At 36.5% G+C, this 17729-nt stretch overlaps 1 protein-coding gene across 1 annotated transcript in view; it reads left to right on the plus strand.

Annotated features, from left to right (window-relative positions):
- MAP3K5 (mitogen-activated protein kinase kinase kinase 5) overlaps positions 1 to 17529 on the plus strand; it is a 101382-nt gene extending 83853 nt beyond the window's left edge. The window contains exons 18-30 of the mRNA XM_067293671.1: positions 315 to 420; positions 1410 to 1567; positions 2074 to 2251; positions 3025 to 3045; positions 4134 to 4311; positions 4408 to 4576; positions 6505 to 6690; positions 9797 to 9902; positions 12599 to 12839; positions 13769 to 13881; positions 14805 to 14917; positions 15815 to 15891; positions 16698 to 17529. Coding sequence (XP_067149772.1) covers positions 315 to 420; positions 1410 to 1567; positions 2074 to 2251; positions 3025 to 3045; positions 4134 to 4311; positions 4408 to 4576; positions 6505 to 6690; positions 9797 to 9902; positions 12599 to 12839; positions 13769 to 13881; positions 14805 to 14917; positions 15815 to 15891; positions 16698 to 16758 — 1707 coding nt within the window. The 3' untranslated portion in view covers positions 16759 to 17529. The remainder of the gene's footprint in view (positions 1 to 314; positions 421 to 1409; positions 1568 to 2073; positions 2252 to 3024; positions 3046 to 4133; positions 4312 to 4407; positions 4577 to 6504; positions 6691 to 9796; positions 9903 to 12598; positions 12840 to 13768; positions 13882 to 14804; positions 14918 to 15814; positions 15892 to 16697) is intronic.
- The last annotated feature ends 200 nt before the right edge of the window (positions 17530 to 17729 follow it).

A 17729-nucleotide genomic window follows, 5' to 3' on the forward strand; every position in this document is an offset into this window, starting at 1 on the left:
AGGGATATAGGGAGGTGCTTTTGCAATGAGATTCTAGATACAAATAATCTGGGTTTTTTTTTAATGTTTTTCCCCATCTTAGTATTCTTTGTAAAGTTCCTGTAGATGGGGAAGTTCTCTTTGAAATGAAATTTCTTATAATGGGATTACAGAAGGCAGGAACACTCTTGATTCCTCTTTCATCTCCACTGTTAAAAGCCTTAGAGAGTAATTGCTACATATTAAAGAGTGCATTCTAGAACTGTGTGTTGCAAGAAATCTTAAGTGAATAGTCAGCAGAGAAAAATAATTGGTCTGAATGTTCTGTTCTTCAGGGTGATAACGTGCTTATCAACACTTACAGTGGAGTGTTAAAGATCTCAGACTTTGGAACTTCGAAGAGACTTGCAGGAATCAACCCATGTACTGAAACTTTCACTGGTATGTTCACAGAGGAGACTGTCTTCCCTCAATCCAGCTGTGAGGGAATATTCCTCAGTTACTTAGCTTTCATTGACTTCAAGTCAGTATATAAGGTTGCTGCGGGAATAAGCTAATTCTATATACCTAATCCTAAACTACAGACTACTTGTATGCACTGTTCAAAGAGAATACTGTTTTGGGAGTTCCACTTGAGAAATGAAAGCCCTCTACAACAGAAGAGCACTGTCTTTCTTATGTCATGTTTGAGTCTGTCTCTTCCGTGCACATGGCTTTTTCATCCTGCTGACAAGGCTAACATTTTTTTCTTCCATGACTGACTTCGGCATCCTGGCTTCAACTCCAGAACTGCCATCTACAGAGTCTATCCTTAATTTGATCCTCATTCTTCTCGATAATTTGATTTGGACTTTAAATCACCCAGAGGCACCACATTAAATAATTATGCAAGATGAGAAGTGACTGTTATTTTAGTTCCAGCCTCTGTTAAATTCCTGCTCTCTAAATGCAACAAAATGCAGAATGCTGTATCAGGATGATTCCTGTACTTCAGAAGAAATGTTCATATCACCTGGTCCTTCAGACTTCTTTCATTTACTTTCTTTTCCTCTTCAGATGCAATTCATAATAGTCCTCCTCATTTTAATCTTGATCTTGTAATGCAGTAAATGAAAATTGCAACCGATCTAAAGCTCATTGAAACCTCTAATAGTTGTAATTGACTTTGCAGGGGACAGGACCAGATCAGTAGATGATATCAGATGCTTTTAGCACCAACCAACTTTTAGCACCAATATTATGATTAGTAATTTTGAACAGCATTTTGAGTTTTATGTCAAATATTTATGAATATTTTTGAATTTGAATTTTGAAAAATAGAGTATTTTTTTAAATCTCCTGCTATTATTCATTCCCCGCTGATTTTGTTCCTCTTGTCCTATTTGCATCATTCATATGTCTAAGTAAAAAGATGAATATTTTTTAAACAGGTACCCTTCAGTATATGGCACCGGAAATCATAGACAAAGGCCCACGTGGCTATGGGAAAGCTGCAGACATCTGGTCTTTGGGATGCACAATTATTGAAATGGCTACAGGGAAACCCCCATTTTATGAACTGGGAGAACCACAAGCAGCTATGTTTAAGGTCAGACATCTTCCTTGTACAGCTCAGACCAGTATTTGTAAACACAGGAAATCTTATGACTGTTTTGGAAAAGCTAGAATTAGAGATTGCAGAAAACGAAGATAAAGGAAATGCCTGGTTAATGAGGATGTTAAGAAGAATGAGCTGATTCAACTGAGTGGGAGTGCTGTATAGTTTTAAAGAGAGTAATTGAGCAATAAAACAGCTATTCACCAGCCTGGGTGTTTAAAAAAAAAAAAAAAAAAAAAAACTTAGCTGAGAAAAGAAGCAGTTTTCTGCTTTGTGAAAGACTCTTCTTGGAAGTGGATTTTTATGTAGTTGAATAATTATACAGTTTGTAATAATTTTGTTCTTTGGATTAATTAAGTTTTAATAAAGTAGTTACTGAAAGATGTCAAAACATGGTAACAAAGTATCACCTTTAGTATCTAAAGACTTTTTTGATACTGTTTAATATTTGAGAAAAGAACAGTGCAGGCCATTGTTTTTTCCTTCATTTGTCTCAGGTGGGAATGTTTAAAATACACCCAGAGATTCCTGAATCCATGTCTGCAGAAGCCAAGGCTTTCATACTGCGTTGCTTTGAACCAGATCCTGATAAACGAGCTTTTGCTCATGAGCTACTTATAGATGAATTCTTGAAGGTTTCGAGCAGAAAAAGAAAGTCCCCATCAAAGCTCTCAGGTATAGTGTTGCTGCACGCACTTTGGAATTCTTCTCTTGTTAATGAAATTGTTTCCTGAAACTGCCGATTTAGTCTTTAGGATGAAAATGGTAGATCCCCATTCCAGTTGAATGTTTGGTCATAAGCTTTTCCAGCAGCTTGCTGCAGAAGGGCTGCAGTAGCATAATTCTATTATCACAATGGCACTAAGTGATTCAAATAAATATTTCTAATACAGTTTCTGAAAGTCTTTCTCTAGTTTTGTGCAACATTTTTTTTAATGTGTATATGTTTTCCTTGAAAGAGTGCACAGTGTGCATTTTATATAAGGCTAGAATATGGTGTTAAGCCTCAGCTGAGTTTTCTACATGAGCAGAAGAATTTTTGCTCCATAGCAAATGTACATATGCTGCATTGTTTTTCTTTCACGTGCTAATCCCCTGCAACATTCTAAATTATGGAACATAACTAAGGAATTTTGAGAGTAGGAGTGACACATTTTTATGTGCATGCATATATAAATACGAAAAATGCCTTCAGCAAATTTTTAGCACCTAAAAGAAGAAAAAAATACCAGATAAAGGATAAAATTAGATGAGAATTTTGACCTCTTTTTTTCTAAATTCATTTGACATTGCATTAAATTATATTCATTTAAAATGAGAGATTGTAGACAGGGAGAGTACAGGTAGTCAGTACGTAAAAGTGGGAAGAGAGTTGTCCTTTAGACTATACTTGTGTCTTCTCAGTTGATTTTAGAATGTTTAACTTCTTTTTGCTTTTTCTCTCACAGTTCTTTCAGCTAGCTCAAATGGTGAGTTTTAATGTATTTTTCTATCAAACATAACTGTGTAGACACTGCTGTTATCACTTATTCTATAATTTGCCACCAAAACATTGCACAGAGAAGTGGACACAATTATGAAAATAAGTGATCTTTCTCTGTTGGGAAGCTCTAATTCTTTGTGAGGTTTTAAAATACTATTTGTAATCAAACCAGACTATGGCAGGTGGGTAATACAGATTTGAATAGCTACATTGTTATAGGGCCATTTAGTGAAAATTTGAAGAGGATACCAAAGGGCTGTTGTTTGTTATAGCAGTAGAGCCGAGGTTTATAGAGAAAGATAACATATTTTTTTATTAGACTAAATTCTGTATTTGAAAAAAGCAGAATGCATTTGGGATATCTCATCAGGCCTGAGTACAGAATACTCATCTCTTTCAGGAAATGAACAGGGGAGGGTAGGGAGAAAAAAAAAAAGTTATCTTCATGCTGAGTTGCTATCAAAGCATATTTTGAAATGTGCATGTATGAAATGTGTATCAATAGTTTCTTGCAGCACTAATATGTGTGTTCTTGATTAAAAAAATCTGACTTAACATGCATGTTTATTATTAATCAAAGACTATGAACTATTTGAACTTGAACAAAGTAATCTGCGATAGAATATATATATTCTGAATTATTTTATCTTAATTTTTTACACTTCAGTAAATGGGGCTTAATGGAATCAAGCTCTTCTCTATTAAGTTAAAATCTAAATTCTTGCAAGGGTGGCTTACCTATGTAGAAATACTTTGTTATTTCTGAGAGTGTATGCTGATGATATGGAATGCATGTTCACTCCAGTGGTGAAGTTTGCCAAGTAAGCTTGCAAAAAGCCCAGTATTTCCGTATCTGATGAAGCTTTTCAATAAAATTGTGACTGAAAGTATTCTATTCCAGAAGAATAAGTTCTAGGGATTTGTTTGTTTGTTTTAATATCATTGTGTGTGTGTGTGTGTGTAATGACAAGAAAAAAGACTGGAGTCTTTTTCCTCTGAAAGAATAACCTTTTCACTTCAGAACTGTGATAGTGCTATTTATTTCTAATTGTCTGAATGTTCCTGTATGAATAGAGTATCTTCGGAGTATATCCTTACCTGTTCCTGTTCTGGTTGAAGATACAAGTAGCAGCAGTGAATATGGCTCTGTTTCACCTGATACAGAATTAAAAATTGATCCATTCTCTTTCAAAACAAGAGCTAAATCCTGTGGAGAAAAAGATGGGAAGGGAATCCGGTCTCTTTTTCTGAGGTAAAGAGCTACCTGGCATTTATGTTACACAGTAGTTTAGGAATGTGTGCATCTGGATTGTTTTGGTAATGTTTCTTTTCACTATCTTTCATTAAGCATCCCAGATGAGAATTTTGAAGATCACAGTGCACCTCCTTCACCTGAAGAAAAAGATTCTGGGTTTTTCTTGCTGAAGAAAGATAGTGAAAGGAGGGCCACCCTTCATAGGATATTAACTGAGGACCAAGAAAAGGTGGTGAGAAACTTGATGGAAGCTTTGGCTCAGGTAAAGTAATTTCAGAAGGCAGCAAAAATTCTATAGATTTTGAAGACTTGTCTGCAATTGCTTTGAACCCTAAATATGCATAGTAAAGCAATCAAAAAAAAAAAAAAAAAAAAGCTTTGGTTGAACTTGAAAGCATATACCATGTAAGTCTTAGTGGTTTATTGTTTTATTGAGGCTCTTAAAAATAAGCACTAAAATTATATTTATGCTGTAGTACATATACCTCATGTTGTTTGTAAATACTATATCTATAACTGGATATTAGTGATGGATGAACAATGGAAAAACATGTCTTCATGATACTGTATTTTTGCCAGTGATTTTCAAACAGGACTAATTAAGGGTGTCAGAATGACTGATGTAGAATAGATCATCTCCAGGAGATGATTACATGCCCTTCTTGTGGCGTTCTGTGTTCTAGCTGGATGGAGAGAGGGTTAGGTTTTTTGGCCTGCTCTGGCCTTGAATTAGGTTATTGCATACAGAAGATGGGACTGACTGGTACATCAATGCCTTCCAGCCAACAACCATAAAAGCGGAAAGAGAGGATCAGGAAGCAGACCTTCCTCACAGTAGTTGGGAACACATATGGAGGAGAGGAAAGATAGACTAGCGGAGGGAGCTGCAGCAAACAAAAAAATAATTGCAGAATGATCTTTTGGCCCTTCTTTGTGGGGATGATTGTGATGTATCAGTTCAAGATGACTCTGAATGAATTAGGTCATCACTATACTGCTAAATGTTGCAACACAGAATTTGGACAACATGTTTTTTATTCATGTTTGTAATTTCTTAGTAGTTAGTTGACTCACTTCATTTTCAAGGCTGAGTATCACATGATGTTTGTATAAAATATGGTAAATCAGTTTCTAAAGATAGTACTGATTTGACAAACTGATGCAAACCAATATGATTCTCATGCGTGTACCACAGTTAACATAGCTGGATTTGCTTCAATGCCAATAAAAAAAGCTTCTAACTCTTGAAGGGGGGGGGAAACAAACAAAAAAACAGTTGTCCTGGTAACTATAGAAAGTTTTAAAATAGAAGGCAACAAGAGAGATGCCTGTGATCCTTGCTTTGCTAGAGTGCTGCTATAACAGATACGTCTGTTAGCATGTGTATGAAAGGAATAATCAAAATGACTGAGAGAGGCTGAAACTCAGTCACAAGATGTAGAGAGAGCTCTTGGTATTTCATACACCCCGAGGATGAAATACCTTTCATCCACCCAGGATGCACCCTGGACTGGCGACCAAAGGCTGAAAGACAGATTAACTGCCTCTCCTCAGTTGGGCCTGCAACAGCCCGAAATACGAGCAGAGGGACAGGGTTGTAGAATCAAAGTACATAACCATGGGGCTATTAGCCCTTGAATAGGATGCAGAGCTCTGACTCCCAAACACAGTTTGCTACCCCAAGAGAGGGACTATCTTCTGTTGTGGAAATCAATGTTATGTATCTTTAGTCTCTATAAATACTTAATTTCCTTCAGAATAAGCTTCTAATGTTGTATGTTGAACAGTCAGAATGGTTTTATCTTTCTGACTTCATTTTTAGATTTGGAATTGAAATTTGTATTCAGTTGGCATAACTTTACTTTAAAGAGTAAATACAGTCCTCTGACTGTTACCTAGCTACTTACTCTGGTAATTCTGATGAATGCTTTTGAGCTTTTTGCTATCTTTGTAGCTGACATAAAACCACAAAAGCTTCTAAAAATAGGTAGATGTATGAGCAGGGAGCTTAGTGGTAGAGCTCTGTGCTACTGTACTGTAACCGGTCCTCAGCTGCACTGTTGCCTTAACTGTAGCAGTAGACTTTCTGGAAATCTGTATTGCCAGCTGACATTTTTGGCTAAAGTCCCTGGGTACATTTCAAAAGATAGCTATCAAAACTATTTCCTTTCCTTTCTCTTCCTCTAACAGGGAGCTGAAGAGCCCAAGCTAAAATGCGAACATATCACAACGCTTGTTTCCAGCCTCAGAGAATTTGTACGGTCCACTGATCGCAAAATCATCGCAACCACTCTTTCAAAACTGAAACTGGAGTTAGACTTTGACAGCCATGGTATCAGTCAAGTGCAGCTGGTGCTGTTTGGTTTTCAAGATGCTGTAAGTTGTCATTTTCACAAAGAACTTTTTGTGTGGCGAAACCTCAAAAAGGAGCTGAGCTAGAAGCCAGAAGAAACAAATGAAACTTCATTAACTTCATTTCAGAGTTACCAAAACAAGTATATTTGAAGGCTCTGAGTTTCTAATAATAAAAAACAGCCCACAGTCATGATTAGGTTTGGTTGTTATGGGATCCTGTGGCAGGATGCAGACCCTGAACACAGCTGTTGAGTTTTCTCTGAATAAAGGTCTGGAAGGTTCACCATAGTCGTGCAAACATTATGCCATAGTACTAAAGTAGAAGAGCCTTAGAAAAATCTCATTTTGAAGTGATTTCTGGTAAATAAGACCAACATTGAGCTTCAGGATTATGCTACATAAATGCAAAACTCTTGAACTTGACTTCCCTTATAAACAAATACATTAAACCACTTCATGCCCCAAATTATAGTCTATCTACCTTATGATATTGCATTGAACTCCTCTTCTGGTGTTTTTGGCTAGCAGTAGAATTTTGCCAAACTAGGCATTTTCATTTCAGTTTACAATAAGCAGGATAAATAGGAATAAAAATAGGTTATATTCTTTTCACATGAGGTGCAAACTTGAAACAGTTATTTTTGTCAGTAATTAATGCAAAATTTACAATTTCCTACAGTGAGCAACCAAGCACACACATGAATAACCTTTAAATAGCTAGTTTACCAAAAACAAATGTTTTTTCTCCCTAAGGTTTGTATTTAAATGTTAGCCAACAAACAATCAGACTTGATGCTTAAAATGAATAATTGATATGGGAAAGTAGAACTGTGCTGAGCATCGCTGTGTCTGGACTGGCATCATATAGTAAAAATGAAATGATAATCCAAGTAGGCATTCAAGGTGGATGATTTGTGAGCACTTAAGCCTTGGGCACTGAGAGGTAAAAAGAGCTTTCAGGAAGGACTGCACAGCATTTATACTGTTTGTTGCACAGACTACACTGACAGAGAATTAGATGCTGTTTACCAGAAAAAAGCTCATGTGTAAGATGAATCTGTAAAGGAGAGGTTCCCCCAAATGAGAGGTTTCTCTTTGAGTCTTTGCTTTGAGTACACTTCCTTTTAACTGCTCTCCATTTAACCTGATATTACTACTGTTTTGACCTATGAAATGAAAACATACAAGGTCAAGAAAAAAACTGAAGGCAAGTGGATACAAATATCTGGGTTTCCTGAAAGGGATCCTGCTGGGCATCTTTTGTTTCATAGTAATGGCCTGAGTTCATGCTCTTTTTAGTAAATATTTTATCCTTCTTTTGTTAACTTCACCACTATAAGCTGCTGTATTTTTAACTGATAAATCTTTCATTACTATCTCCCTATTGTTTAAGATAATCCACAGAAAGTTCAAAGAAAAACTTCAGATGTGTCCAGTGTTAAATGTTTGACATGCACTAGATTTCTCTAGTAGATAGAACACTGAAATCCAGGTCTGTGTCAAGCTCTCGGGTATCACAGAGGCTGGGATATTGCTAAGAGCGAGGGAAAGTGGTTCCCTTGTTCTCAGGACTTAATAGTATAATCTCAGGTAATGAGGCTTAATATTCAGGATATCCTCATCAGAGCAACCAAAAAAAAAGTAAGTTGTTTTGTGTTGTAGTCTAAAAATCTAAATCACATTACTGTGGATTTGTGTGCTCTTGACAAAGTTACGTCATGCTGCTTCAGTAGTGCAGTGGGCTCCACTTGGCTAAGGCCATGTCAGTGTGTTGGTAGAAGTGAGGGAGAGGAGCTGAGCTGCCTCCCAGAGCTGGGGCAGCCAGGGGGCTTGGGGAGTTGCGGCTGCTGCCACCACCTCTCCCGCGTGGTGCCCAAGTGCCATCTCGTGGCCGCTGGCAGCACAGTCACGGAGATTGAGCTGGCTGCATAAATATTTTATCAAACAGTGTTGCTTTGGGGCAGTGATGATGATATTTATGATTAATAACACTCATTAATCTTTTACACATCTTCTGAAAGCATTAACTGTGTGAGTGCAGTTATTTCCTACAGAGTGGTTATGTGTGAGAGAATTAAACTAATCCTTTTTTTTTTCCAGAAGATATGAGTATCCTCTTGCCACGTTTTTTAGTAAGCTGTAGTTGCTGCCGATGATTTTATTTATTTATTTTTCTGTAAGGCTTTGAGTAGTTTTTCAAACTTTCTAAATGTATTTTATTCTTGCAGCTTTTTGAGTTCTACTCTTACAGATGCTGTTGCTTTTGGCTGCTGCCATACCTGGAAAACGGCATTAAGACTCTCTTGTGCAATTGCCATTTACCAAGGCTAGCCATTTCGTTTCAGCACCATCACCCCCCCCCACCCCACCCCCACCCCACCCCCACTTCTTCCCTGTCATTTGGGAGTTGGAAAACCATTACCCTGAGACAGAGACATTCCTGCAAGTGGCACAGAGCATCCATAGGGGCTCCTTGGAACATGGCTGAAAACAAAGTTTGAAAATAGGCCTGTAGGGGAGTAGGAGTAACCCAGTGTAGGAAACTATTTCATAGTAGGAAATAAACAAAAAGTAGAAGGAAAGAGAAAATGGCACAGAATACAAATACAAGTCCCCAGGCCATTTAAACTAGTGTTAATTAACTATTTTCTGAATCAAAAGGGAGTAGCATTACATTAGTTCTTTGATATTTCCTACAATTGTATTTTAAAATGGATAACTGTGTTGCCCAGACGAAGCAGTCAAAAACCATGCCAAAAAAATAACGAGATTAATTAGCTTAAGTTATGAGACTTTCATAATATAGTCCTTGGAATTTGTCTTGGGGCTCACATTTTTCAGTTTCTGTCCATGAGCATGAAGGTTACATAAACTTCAGTATCACAGTCATCAAAAATCACCTAACACAGGAACTGGTACTTTATGAAAAATACAAAATATTGTAAGACTTGCCAACTTCAACCATTTTATTGCTATGTTGTGATTATTTTATTTATTTTTATTTAATGACAACACGAAATAGTTTGAATCACCTGTTTTGATACAGCATCTGTAAGTTCAAACATTTTACGTAATGCTGATCATATATCACAATTTAAAGTTCCTGACCTGAACTCTCTGTTGCTAGGTCAACAAAGTTCTCCGAAATCACAACATCAAGCCACATTGGATGTTTGCATTGGACAGCATAATTAGAAAAGCTGTGCAGACTGCTATTACTATTCTGGTCCCAGGTGAGTCATTTCTTAATATTCAGCAAGTGTTTATTACCTGATCCCTTTAAATGCGCCTTAGAGCAGCGGTTATGCTGCTTCACTTAATATTCTGAAACTAGCAATGACCTTTTTCCTGTTCACTGGCTGTTTCACAGCTCAAACATTTCCAAGTGAATTGTCCAAATTATTTTGGACAGCATCTTTCTAAGATGTGTAATTTAAACAATTTTGCAACGTAGTAGCCAACTACTGCTCTCTAAGGCGCTCTAAGGCCTAATTTTTTGAGGGCACAATGCTGCCTCTTGAAATCCAAAGGAGAGCCAACCTACCCAGCACAGGTAGATTTCTGAGGCTGTTTTACAAAGCACAAATTAATGGTTTGCTTTTCTGAGCGCTCAAAAGTCTCCCAGTCAGAAGCTGTCTAAAACAAATAATCAGCAGTGCACTCTGTTTGAATAATCTGTTTTGAATTTTGTGGGAGCAGAATATGTGGCTTAGCTGAGGGAGGACTCCATATAGAAGAAACAGTATAACCCACTCTGTTATTAGTCTACCTATTTCCAGAGTTAGTTTCTCTGCTGCTTCATAGCTTCTGATCTCATGAAATCCCCTTTCCCCCGCCCTCTACTGGAACTAATGGTGAAATTTTCAAATATATTCTTTTTTGACTTTAGAGTTGGAGCAATATACTTAGGTTCCTGTTTTCTGCAATGGGTAAAGACTTAAATTATCAACAGGGGATCTGAAAATTCCAGTAAAATGTATGGCTCTTCCTGTTGTCCTTGGTATTTTCCACATCACCAGCACAACCAGCAAGGCATAAACAGGCTTTCTGTGATACTTGCAGGTCACAAGGAAAATATAACTTTTGACTAGAATGCTGAATATCTTTAATAGCAATGTACTTTATTGCTGTATATTAGCATACTGTAGAATTGCTCCTTAATAAACTCTTCTTCTTGTTATTTACACATGGTCAAACTTAAACAAAAGCTTCTGCCCCAGTAGCTTTCAGACCCTGATCTTCTGCCTTTTCCCTAATTGTCTTACCCAATTTCTGATTACTTCCTCTCACTCCCTTCTTCTGCCCCCCCCCCCACCCCATGGATAATATTTAATTATCAAGGGTTTAATATTTCTAAAAGCTGTGTGTTTGAGGAATGGTAAGAGGTAGATATTGTATTGTTATGCTTATTGGTGGTTGCCTTACATTGGCGAAACAAACTTCTGTTCCTGTTAGTGTGATACAGAAGTTTAAAGCAAGTCCAAATATATTTGCCTAGTGTAATAGTGCTATTTGGGTAACTGCCGTACAATAAATCTGCTTTCCTTAATTTAGACTGTAAGCACAGCTCTGTTGATCTTGATATGTTCAGCCTTGAAACAGGTACAACATTGAAATGAAGAGAAGAAATGGATCAAGGAACAAATCTCCATTTTGGAAAGAGGAGGAATGCGTTTATCAGTCCTTTAACAGAAAGGAAAAAACCTTCAGAAAGCAAGTTTGATTCAGAAAAGAGTATGTTTTGGTGAGGAGACTAAAGGGAGTGCTCAGCAGTGAGCAGTCACAATTGAAGGAAGGAAGGAAGAAAGATTTATTATTAAACGGTTAGAATTAAACAGATGTTGTTACAGTAATGGATTTTGTAGGAATATCACAGCCCTTGTGTACATACTTAGCATACCTGGTAAATTCTGGTAGGTAGCTTAAACGGGGAATAACAGGAATCAGAGTATACATATAGCTTTGTGTCCACAGCTTTGTGGACGTACATTGTTACAGAATAGGCAGAGATATCTGAGAGGTCAAAGGGAAGTATGCTACTTTAATTCTTGGGAAAGGGGCCTGCTTATTATTTCCTCTCTATATCTTTGGATACAATTTTTTGGTAAATATGATATTCTTATAGTGAGAGAGTGCTAAGTATGCCAGAATAGCAGCAACAGGAATAGTTGGATAAAAAAAAAAAAAGGTTATTTGTCTAATAAAACAATTCAGGTCAGACACATGGAAAATTTACAAACCATTGAGAACAGAATAAAGCAAAAGAAAGTACTTTTGCTACACAGAGTACTTCAGCTTAGTATCAGGAAAGAGATTTGGGGATTATTTTGAAAAATCTCTAAAACTCTCAATCCCATGTGCAGCTGCAAGCATTCACAAGACATACAGCTGTATTGCTTGATAGCTGTAATAGAAATCAAAGGCAGTAGAAGTGGTATTAATTAATAGGTAGCTCTGTCCTCAAATACTGTGCGTAGCAGCAGTCATTCATGAAAAATAAGAAAAGAGCAGTAGACTTCCCATGGAACTCGGCAAATCCTGAATCAGTCATTACACTAGACAACAGATAGCATTCATACTGCAAATTCTGATCATGCTGTACTCTTTGCTCAGTGAGGCATTATATAGGTGAACAAGGAAGATTTCTGCACAGTTTGACAAACAGTGCTAGCCAAATCTGGAATCCTATTCATCCAGATTTTCACTTCCAACCTTCAGTAGGCTGAATAGTAATCAATGTGTATGTTGCAGTTGTCTGAGTGGTCTTAAACTCCTCGAAAATATCTTCTGTTCTCTTGCTACAGAAATTTCAGGTCTGGTTTAACCAAAGCTCCAGGATTATCTGTAATTACTCACTTAAGCCTACTCTTGTTTTAATGTTCTGTGTTTAATATTTTTTCTTTTGCTTATGCTTTCATGTTTCTAATAGAATTGAGGCCACATTTTAGTCTTGCATCTGAAAGTGATACAGCAGATCAGGATGATATAGAAGTTGAAGAAGATCAAGATGAACAGCCTCAGAATCAAACTATCCAGCCTTGCATTGTCATGGAAGATGCAGTAGCTACCTCAGGTGTGAGCACGCTCAGCTCTACGGTATCCCATGACTCTCAGGCTGTTCATAGATCACTGAGTGTCCAGCTGGGGAGGCTAAAATTAGAGACAAACAGGTAAGTCTGGATAGTTGTCAAGATACCCTAGACTATTTGTGACAGTATGTATTGTTTTGCTCTTAAAATATATATGTTAGAATACTAATGACAGTATCAAAAATCCATAGTACTGTGAGTGTTTCATTTAACTGATGGTCAGTGTTCAGTTGTGCCTGGTATCTTGTATTAATTTTATTATTCATTTCAAAACAATAGTGGTACAAGTTAAGGTCTGTCTTGATTTCAGGTGCCCTTTCAAGGAGGGTCTGAAAAAGCTGAACTTGCTGCCAAGCTTCTGCTCTTTCTCTCCTTCATATGCTGTGCATGGCTGATGAATGGTGTTGTGTTTTGTTTGCATAAAGGCAGAACTTGCTGTTCCTTTCTGTAGTTATTCTTAGGGAACAAGCCCAAGCTAGTTGACAGCCACACATAAACTGCACAAGTAAACTGCATCAGACTTGTGTAGTGCACAAATTCAGTGCAGCAGGATCAGTGCTTACAAGCACTATGTTTTTATTAAAGACATTTTGTTGATCAGAGAAAGATAGAGAAATAGCTGTGTTTAAAAGAAGAAACAATTCCTAAATCTGTATTTTGGATTTTTCAGAAATATACATACATCATTTTGAAACTAAATAGTGTTTCTTTTCTTTCTTTAAAAAGGAGGCAAATCTCTGAATCTGTTATTTTATCAATTTTTTTTCCAGAGAATTTTATTTTCTTTGCATTAAAATATATTAGATAGTCTGTTTAGAGCAAATATTTTAGCTTTTGCAGGATCTGATTTATGGCAGTGGATTTTCCACAAGTCTGTCCTTGTCTCTGTCATGAAGGTCTCCAGTTTAAGTTCAGTGAATCCCAGGTGACAGTATTATTAGTAAGATCTTTGCTTTCCTGAACTCTAAGCTAATTAAGAAAATGTGTGCTTCCTTCCCATAACTGCACAGGCTATTGGAGGAGTTGGTTCAAAAGGAGAGAGAATTTCAAGTCCTCTTACATCAAGCTGTAGAAGAAAAAGATCAAGAGATCAAAAACCTGCGTCTTAGGTCACAGCCAATACGTAAGTGAGGAGAGATTTCAAAGACATCTTTCACAAAAAAAGACAGCAGCAGATAAACTTCTGTCACTTTTATTGACCCAGTCTCAATAAAGATATTTTACTGTGCTGCTTCTGGTAGGATCTGCTCTGAAGTAAGAATGCATGTTATGGAAATAAATTACCTAATTTGTTTCAGTAATCACAGTACAAAGAAAGGGATGATTTAAATATTTTTTGTCTGTGATTATATTGAAGAGTACAAGGCTCTTATCCTACAGAATAAATATTATTTCTAAAGGGGATGATCTAGTATTATTAAGTATGTGTCCTTTGAATTACAGACTATTCTAATATGAATTGAAAGTTCAAGAGGATCTAATTCAGGAAATGTAAATACAACTTTACTGAGTGAAGCAGAGTTTGATGTGCATCTGTGACAAAGATGGTGGAAGCGCTAATGCAGTTTGGTGTTTCAGTACAGTGTGTTTCTGAGAAATGTTGCTTTCTAAAAGCTGATCCTCAGTCTAAGGCATTGCCTACACAATAGTTGTATCACTTACACTGAACAATTTAGTTAAATCAATGCAAGAACCTTAGTGTAGACACAGTTACAGTGATACTGATGTGCCTTTTACTAGTGAAGTTGTTCTCTGGAGAGGATAGAAAATGCATTTGTATCAGATATTCATACTACTTTAAATGTTTTCATGTTGAAGATTTTACTTTTGAGTAAAATAACTGTATCCCTAACCAAGCAGAGAAATTGGTGTATAGCTGCCTATAGACTGTAATTCAGTGTGTGAGCTCTGGGAATTGACATATATCTTTATTTATGAGGACACTGATGTTCTAAGCTTGAGGGAGAGCTCAGTGCTTCACTGGTCAAAAATGACAAGAGGATGCTTTGGCAAGGCATAACCTCTTCTCAAAAATACTTGTTCTAGATATTCCTGGATTGTCTGTCTGTCATCGTCATTCCACTGGCGCAGGGACCGAAGACCCTGATCTCATAAACTGGCTGAGTGTTCAAGGAGCTGATGAGGATACTATAAACAGGGTAGGAACGATACTTGCTGTTCACTTTGTGACACAGTTGCAGTACTGTTTTGTGACTCCATGCAAGAAGATCCCCAAGTTTTTAAATTACTTTTTATCACATTTTGAGATGAATTTGTGTTCAGAGGATACAAAAAAGGCACGAATATGAAGACTTTTATAAAAATATAGCTTTGTTAATAATTCATCTATCTGATTAGGTATAAGAATAAATTGTCCTGTTAAATTGAGAATATTGCTTTAGTTCATAATTCCTCAATATCTTCACACACTTTGCAGCAGTTCCTGTTGATTATACTTGGATACAGAGTACATGTTCATGCTTAGCTAACTGTGTTAAGTGAAAGTTCCTGAAGTAGATGTCTGTTCTGTAGCAAGGATATCATTTTAGAGGTGTTGAGCTTCTCAGAATTTCAGCTGACTTAGTGAAACCTGGGTTTAGTTATCACTCCTGCAGATCAGATCAAAGGTTACTAGAAATTCAAGCACATCAAAGTTAGATGCCCCTTTTGAAAAGATAGATCTTAACTGTTGTTTTTATTTCTTCATCAGTGTAACCTGGGGTATTAATTATGCCCTAATTTATATTCATCAAAGTCTCTGATTCTGATTGGTGAGATATTGGTGAGAATAACAGAAATGCCAGTTGACAAAAGTTCTGAGTAGCTGTAGAAGCAGTACAAATTTGGAGTATCGCATGACATGCCAATGTAGAGTATACTATAGAAAAATTAAGTAGTTTCACTGTATTTGTAGAAACAGTGCAAATTAATGAGTTATAGGTACCATATTTTAGCTCAATTCTAGGTTTATTCTAAACTTAAACCTCTGTATGTAAAGCTTAAGAAAACTGGATTATATTTCTAGCAAAATGTTCACTTCAACTGTTTTTTTGTAGTTCTTGGCTGAAGACTATACATTAATGGATGTTCTCTGCTGTGTTACGCGAGATGATCTGAAATGTTTGAGACTGAGGTAATGCTTCAGATTTAAATGAACTATGCAGAGCTGGATTTTGCTCTGTTACTACAGAAAATAACCGATACTGAGCATTTGTGCAGTATTAATTTTAAATAAGTAACACTTTTAAATATTTCTTTATATACTGATGCATTCCTGATAAAATGCTGATAATATTTAAATTTTTAAAAATTCCCTTTGCCTCCCTTTAATAGAAAAGCTTATTTTTCAAAGTAAAGCTTTTACCTCGTGCCTGGAGACACTGGATGTCCCACTAGAGACATGCTTTTATGTAAAAAGGCAGATAACATAACCTTCTGTAGTTTATTATCATCAGAAAACTGCAGAAATATTTATGGACTGCAACTAACACTAGGCTGTATCTAATCATACCAAGTATGTCTGTCTGTCACTGCAGGACCAGGTTTAAGTAGAAACAGCAGAAGTTGCCAAACACTGTGTGTACAGTTAAGTTTTTAGAAAAAAATATAAAATGTTGACAGATGGTAAGATTTTCATAACAAATATTATCATAATGATGGAAGTCTACTGTGGATTATGCATGTCACTTGGATCAGAAGTCTGAGTTCCAGAAAGAGGCATCTGAAAAGTGGAAAGACTGCCCTGTACCATAATCCAAAAAGGACTCTGTTCTCTATTTGAGTATCACGTGCTGTACTTCACCTTTGATCGGCCCTCCCACTGAGTTTTAGGAGCAGAATTTAATTGATCAAAACTAGAGCAAGGAAATGAGTGCACCTGAATTGGAATGTTTTCAGAGTAGCTTTGGAGCTGAGCATCTTTATGATTTTTCTTTACAGAGGAGGGATGCTATGCACGCTCTGGAAGGCCATCACTGACTTTCGAGAGAAACACGCCTGACACTGAAATCTTTCTTTGCTTCTCTGCAGAGAGGAAAAGATTTCCTTTCAGCACAGAGCAGGTGTGCTGTCAGAAGGACTGTTGCACTTTAATCCAGTATTTGTTTACCAATGTTAAAAACACTGCAGCTTCCTGACTGCTTTTAGTCCTACAACCCCTAAGAAATATGTAAACAACCTGCAATGTTATTTTACTTTGAATGTTTTTACATGCAAGTTTTTCAAAAATTAAGACAAAAAACACCCCCCAAACTTTATTAAGTCATGACCTATTAAAATAACCAGATGTTAATTTCATGAAAAACTGATCTAAGATTTCATGTGACTGTGCATCACTGGAACAAAACCAAAATGTGACGACAACTTCTCAAGTTTATTTTTCTTTGTAATATATCTTGGTAATCTGTAGAACTTCATAATTTCAATCATGACTAGCTATTTTTCTTTTAGCGTGCAAGACCTAAAAGTAATTGTTTTTACCTACTGCCTAGTTTAATATTGTTTATTTTTGGTAACTTAAGTTCTATGGTGCATTTGTTTTAGAGTTGTTTATGTACTACTGAACTGTACCAGTTGCATACACCTGAATCATAATAATGTTAGCTTGTTCTAAAGCTATCTCTGACATACACAGTTAAAAATAAAGAGAACCTAAGAATTACTTTTTCCTATATTTTCAGACTTTTAAAATAATAAAGGTGTAGAACTGGAAAATATTGGAATAAAAAAGAGGAAAAAATCCCACTGAGTATCAAGGAGACCTTTCTGACATGTTAAAGTTACTGTGATTTTATTTTAATAATCATAGCATTGAATATTTTCTGTTTTCTTGTTCAGTCTAAGTCCACTGTTGATAGTTCAGGGCCAAAAAAAATTCTTGTCTGGAGAGTCAAGAAATGAATATCCAGCCTCCACGCATTGAATAGTTATTCTGGCATGTAGTTTTCTTCTGCTTTTGTTTAGTCAAGATGT

This window comes from Apteryx mantelli, chromosome 3 (assembly GCF_036417845.1).
Source record: "Apteryx mantelli isolate bAptMan1 chromosome 3, bAptMan1.hap1, whole genome shotgun sequence".
Taxonomy (NCBI): Eukaryota; Metazoa; Chordata; class Aves; order Apterygiformes; family Apterygidae; genus Apteryx; species Apteryx mantelli.